Source organism: Leopardus geoffroyi, chromosome C1 (genome assembly GCF_018350155.1).
Source record: "Leopardus geoffroyi isolate Oge1 chromosome C1, O.geoffroyi_Oge1_pat1.0, whole genome shotgun sequence".
NCBI classification, from domain to species: Eukaryota; Metazoa; Chordata; class Mammalia; order Carnivora; family Felidae; genus Leopardus; species Leopardus geoffroyi.
In genome coordinates, this window is record NC_059328.1 from 80,718,056 (window position 1) to 80,724,055 (window position 6,000).

General features: G+C 50.6%; 1 protein-coding gene across 2 annotated transcripts in view; it reads right to left on the minus strand.

Annotated features, from left to right (window-relative positions):
- CNN3 (calponin 3) overlaps positions 1–5,515 on the minus strand; it is a 28,108-nt gene extending 22,593 nt beyond the window's left edge. Inside the window, exon 1 of one of the 2 annotated variants that reach the window (XM_045478359.1) lies at positions 4,982–5,515. In XM_045478359.1, the coding sequence (XP_045334315.1) occupies positions 4,982–5,038 (57 nt within the window). In that variant the 5' untranslated portion in view covers positions 5,039–5,515. Of the gene's footprint in view, positions 1–915; positions 922–4,981 lie in introns of those variants that run through there. The other variant, XM_045478360.1, reaches the window with a different exon arrangement.
- Positions 5,516–6,000: the final 485 nt, after the last annotated feature.

Here is a 6,000-nt window from a genome sequence, read left to right on the forward strand (position 1 = left end):
TTCCAGAGTAAATAGGGGCGCCTGGGTGGCGCAGTCGGTTAAGCGTCCGACTTCAGCCAGGTCACGATCTCACAGTCCGTGAGTTCGAGCCCCGCGTCAGGCTCTGGGCTGATGGCTCATGATGGCTCAGAGCCTGGAGCCTGTTTCCGATTCTGTGTCTCCCTCTCTCTCTGCCCCTCCCCCGTTCATGCTCTGTCTCTCTCTGTGCCAAAAATAAATAAACGTTGAAAAAAAAAAATTTTTTTTTAAAAAAAATTCCAGAGTAAATATGTCTTAGCATTTTAGAGAAGAAAGCATGGTACCCCTTCTCAATTTAGCAAATGTATTTTCTTAAACTGTTTTGGTCAAGAGAGGGGGAGAAAAAAAGAGGGCAGGTAAACCACAATGGCATCTCCCACCCAGGAGGCCAGATCCGCTGAGTGACCACTTTGCAGGTGGTCTTTGGGAGATGCAGGTATCCCACAGAGCCTCACAGAGGGGCCTTCTACTGTTCCTCCCTAATCTGGGAGTCTAAGAAAGAGCCTCAGCAAAAGCACAAGAATTATCTTGCTAATAAGTTTTCCAGTGTAACATTAATAAAACAAACTGAAGAAAAGCAATCTGTGAAAATCACCTTGTCCTTCCAAATTATCACATTGCACTACAGAATTCCATTGCGAAGAATAATAGGGTTAACTTCCAATTTTTAAAGATGGTAAAATCTACTCCTGATGGGTAAATTCATTAAATCAACAAATACTTATTAAGCATCAACTATATCCCAAGTTGTATTCTGAAATACAGATCTTGACGTAGCTCATCAATGAATAAGACTGGAACCCCTATGGCTGGTGGAAAGAGACCGTAAAGAAAAGCTTTGAATCAAAAGCCTATGTCTGGGGACGCCTGGCTGGCTCAGTCAATAGAGCATGCGACTCTTGATCTCGGGGTTGTGAGTTCAAGCCCCACGTTGGTTGTGGAAAAACAACAAACTAAAGCTAGACCCAGCTACATTTTTACCATGATTCCGATGCTCTACCAGGCAGACCACCTTAGGGTGCAATCTGCGGCTGGAGTCCACAATCACCTGGGGTTAATGTGATCAGGAACACTCTTAGAGCAACTGCTTGTCCAAAGGCAGGCTGGCTGGCAGGCCTCGCGGGACATTTGGTCCTATTTGTTACTATATGATTGTTTAACTTATTCTTCAGTGATTTACAATTTTAGTAGTAAGTCTTCCAACATGATTTTTAACCGTTGAGGGCTACCATTGTTGCAACCAAGAAGATTCCGCAAGAAGCTATTTTGCTCAAACCATACATTCCAGGTGAGAAAACTGTGAGAACGCTCATTCCAGTTCCCATTCTTCTTAATATTTCAGAGAGACGACCCCCCTCAAAGATACGGAGGTAATTTCAGCTCCACCCACTCCCTCCACAACTGATTTCCTCCACCTTCCCTGGGACCTATAAGCTCCCCACAGCATTTGCTGTGAGCCCAGTGAGGGTATGCTTCCCTGCATCCTCAACTTTACAAGGAGGTCTACTGGCTCCAACATCTTGTTCAGAGCCAAGCGTCAGGAAATGCTGTGCTTTCCTTAAGGACCCGTCATGTTTTCTCACAGCTTAAAAGGCACAAAACTGTTTTCCTTTTCATTTTGGTCCCCAAAATGCAGTGGGGGGTCTGGCTCAACCTTACTCAGTTCTTTCTTCCTTTCTATTTCTTTCTTTCTGTTTCTTTCTTTTCAGGACCTTACTACTTTATGAGTGTTTCCATATCCCACAGAATTATCTATACCAGCTTCCGTGTTATCTGTATTATCCCTGACCCTACTATTCTATTAAGATCTTTGCAGATTGCAAGTTATTGACCCTTTTGTTGTTTAAAGATGCAGTTCACAGTCCATGCTGAAAGATTCTACTTTTTTAGGCTGTTTTCAAACTTTTGCCATTAAAAAAAAAAAAGTCTGATATGTTTTGCCATGTATTATCTATCATCTTGTCAAATAAATATCTTAAGTTTACAGATTTTTCCCCTGCACTTTTACTAATTAAAAGTGCTTAAGATCAAAGATTTCCTCAATTCATTGACGAACTGCTTTCACAGCTGGAATATAAAAAGACCAAAGGCTTATTTAATAGAAATGGAATACTTACAGAGTCAGTGACAAGTCTAAGAAATAGAATATCGATACTAATTTTCAATTACTAAGAACTAATAGCTACAACGTAGTCACCGAGTACGTACTATAAGCAGACACATCTCACCGTAGTGTTTAGGGGTGGTAACTATTATTTCCCCCATTTTACTGATTAGGAAACTGGAACAGAGATATATCCATGAACTTGCCCAACATCATACAAGGCAGAGTGACAGAGGGAGAACTAGAACCCATGTCTGCTTGAATCCAAGGTCTGTTCCACACTGCTTCCTGAGGACGTCTGTATTTTTTCCACTTTGTTAAATGAAGTTTTAAGAGGGGGGAAAAACACACCTTACATTTAAGCAACATATCAGTTATGCAATACATAAAGAAAACAGAGGAAGAAATCAAAAAGTGTCCAAACCAAGCAGTGTCAAAGTTCATGTTCCATATACCCACACCTCTGTTGGCACTGTGTCCACAGCTGAAATGCAGTATCTCATACAAAAGCCTTACCAAACATGGATATTTGATTTCCTAGCCCAGAGCAGATGAAAACAGCATTGGATGAGTAATTACAATGTCAAGAAGTGACAGGTGGACAGCAAAAGTGGGGGGGTGGGGGTGGGCAGACAACAGTGACTGGTAGTAGAATATCCCTAACTACTTCACTAAGATATCAGTTTGAGAGTTTACATTCTTAGAATATTCCAACTCTCTTCTGTGATCTTGAGCAAATCACACCCTTTCTGAGCTTTGGCATCCTGACCTATAAATGATGTTGGATAGCCCCAGCAATCCCTCCCACCTTGAGGGGCTGCTGTGCTGTTAAGATCAAAAGACTTCCTATGAAAGGGTACTGTATGAAGGGCCCATATAAATGAATGGGGTAGTTAAAATATGCCTTTTGTGCTTAAAGGAATAAACCCGCAGTTATATAAACTCTAAGCTATAACTTTCCAAAGACTCTGAAAACTGAGGTTTTACTGTTTTTAAAAATGTACAATTACAGTGATCTAGCCAGTGTGTGCAATTCCTTCAGTCTGCTCAATAAAAAGGAGGAAAAGGGCAGAAGCTGCTTCATTAGTCAGCAAAAAGAAATTAATACGGATATGAACATCCAAGAAAAATAAGTCACTTGAAGGACTGCCAAAGTTATCAGGACCTCATTTACAATGCAAAAGGTAGAGACTCAACCGTTCAACCGTCCCCAGCCAAGAATCACAAGGGCGAATTAAAATTAATGTGTACACGCCAGGCCAGGGTATCACATCCAACAGTTTGGACTTGCAGATTCCTCTGAAAGGATTCCTAAAGCTCCATTTGTAAACCCTGGAAAGAACCGAACAATCAGACACAAACCATTTCTCTGTCCTCTAAAAAAAATGTTCAGGAAACTATTTTCGAATAAGGGCAACGCACTAGACAAAGTAAAGAACCCAAACGTTCCAATGTTGGATTCGTAGGTTAAAATCAACTCTTTGCCTCAAAGACTGTTCAGAATTTATTAACTGAATCAGGATGCGCAGGCTGTAACGGGGGGGGGAGAAGAGCTATAACTCTCCCTTGGGGTTTGACAACGGTGCGCTTCATTGCCTCTATATAATTCACTCCACACTGCGTGCACCCTCAACACTGGGATGTTGCAGCTTTGACAATGCCAGCGTATTCTACCAGCGGTCGGACGGTGCGGTGGCAATCCTGACATGCTTCGGCTCCCGGGAGGTTAATGGGAATTAAACCACAGCAGCCCTCCTTTGTGGCGCTTTGGCCAGAACAGCAGAAAGGAGACAATGAGCGTTCTGTGCGCAGTTCCGCGCCGATTGGCTGCTCTCTCCCCCCAGAAACCCCTGATGTCATGGGCTTGGAATGCAGGGAGGGAGGGAGGGAGGAAGGAAGGAGAGCATTTGGGGAGGGGGGACGCCTCTCATCTCTTTCCCAGACCAAAAGTCCCAAAGATAAGCCCAATGCATTCCTAATGCTAGGCAGTGGCAAAGCTGAGAGTTTCCAAACGCAAATCACTCCACACTACAACCCGCCTCGGCAAACATACCCTAAACAAAAGCAACCCACGAAAATATCCTTGATACCGTTGAAGTCTAATGTACTACAAACTTCGGTTTTACAAAAAATCTCAACTCTACAGCAGATATCGCTTCCAAAGCGGCGCACTCAGGCTTTGTCTCCGTTTTCCGCAGCAGCAGTAGCAGTTAATTTGCCTCAAGGCACCGCAATTCGGAAACTGTGAAGCGTCCGGGGGTCCCTGGGGTCGGTGGACCGCTCAACGGCCCCCCTCCCCGGGAAGAAGCAAGGAACAATGGGGGGCCCAGTTTGGCCACGTAACCGCCTGACTCGGCTTGTGGCTGAATTCGGCCGGGGGGTTGGGGTGAGGGAAGACGCACGGTCCGGCAGCAGCCCAGGCCGGGGCGGACGGCGGGGGCTGCTTGCCGGGTCCCCAGCCGCGCCGTTGGGCCCCACCTAAGGGCGAATGACCAGGCAGGAGCGCCCCCTTCCCGGAGGGGCGCGTCCTGCAGCCACGGACCGGCTCCGGTAGCTGCAGGCCGGCGCTGCGGGATTCCAGGAGCCCGGGAACCCACCGCCCGCCGCCAGTCCTGGCCCGCGGCGCTGAACAAAGCCAGGAGAGCGCGCCTGGGAGACCGGCGCTTCGAGCCCGGGGCCAGGACCGAGACGCGCGGCCACTCTCGCGCCGCCCCGACGTCTCCTCCCCGCGTAGCCGGACAGCCACCGCGCGCAGAGAAGAGCGGCCCAGCGCCGCCGCAGTCCCAGGGACCCTCGGGCGGCATCTAGCCTCCCACCCCTCGCCCTGGGCGTGGCCGCCCCACCAGAGCCCGGGCGTACCTTGTTCTTGACCTCGGCAGAGAGCCCGTAGGAAGGGCCCTTGTTGAAGTGGGTCATGGTGGTTCGGGAGGCGGGAAGAGGCTGCGCTCCGGTCTGGGGGTTTCTAGTACTCGTCTTCCCCGCTCCTGGCCCCGAGGAGTGGCCGCAGCGCGAGATGCTCGGAGCTCGCTCCCCTGGGCGGCGCAGGAGACGCCCAGACGCGGCGGCGGAGCGCGGGCGGTGCCTCGGCGGCTCGGTCCGACTGGGTCCCGCAGAGCCTCCCGCTCCGCTCCCGAGTCCCCCACGAACTGCCCCCGCCTCCTGCCCCGGGCCTTCGGGGATTGGCCGACGGGCCGGACCAATGGAGAGCCGCCTCCTCCCGCCTCTCCGACGAGGGGGCGGGCCGGCCAACCGAAGGGCTAGGGGCGCTGCGCCGTCTCCCGCGCGGGTCTCGGGCCCCCGCCCTCGTCCTCACGCCACGGAGACCCGCGGCGAGGCGGCCCCTCCTCCCTGCCGGGCCGGGGCTGGGCGGCGAGGGCGGAGGCCGGCCGGCGGACTGCAGCGGCCCTCGGGCGCCTAGGGGCTTCCCAGCGGCCCAGAATACACGTCAACTTCCAGGCATCCGCCGCTGCGCTCGGGGCTGGCCCAGGGCGGGAAGCCCACCAGCGTCTCTTTCCCGGCCCGGGGCCCCAGATACCGGGCAGGGCTCCTCCGCCCGCTGCTGGGAACACTGCGAGCAGCCTTGGAGCCCCTGTGCCAGAGAAAGGGGGGAGGGAGGGCGGGCCCTCCTCTGACACCTGCTCCTTGCTCTCTACCTCGAAGCCTCCCACACCTGTTGGTCTGACCTCTACCCCGTGGCCGCCACGGGAACAGTCGAGGCTTTGGGCCAAATTTGAGCTCACTCTGTCTTTAAACCTCTAAATGCAGTGCGGAAAAAACTGGGGACTGTGCCATGGCAAAGCCTGGGGCATTTCAAATCTTTTTCTGGATTCGCACCAGCTCCTTTTTACAAGCATCTTTATCCGAAACGCAGTCCAAAA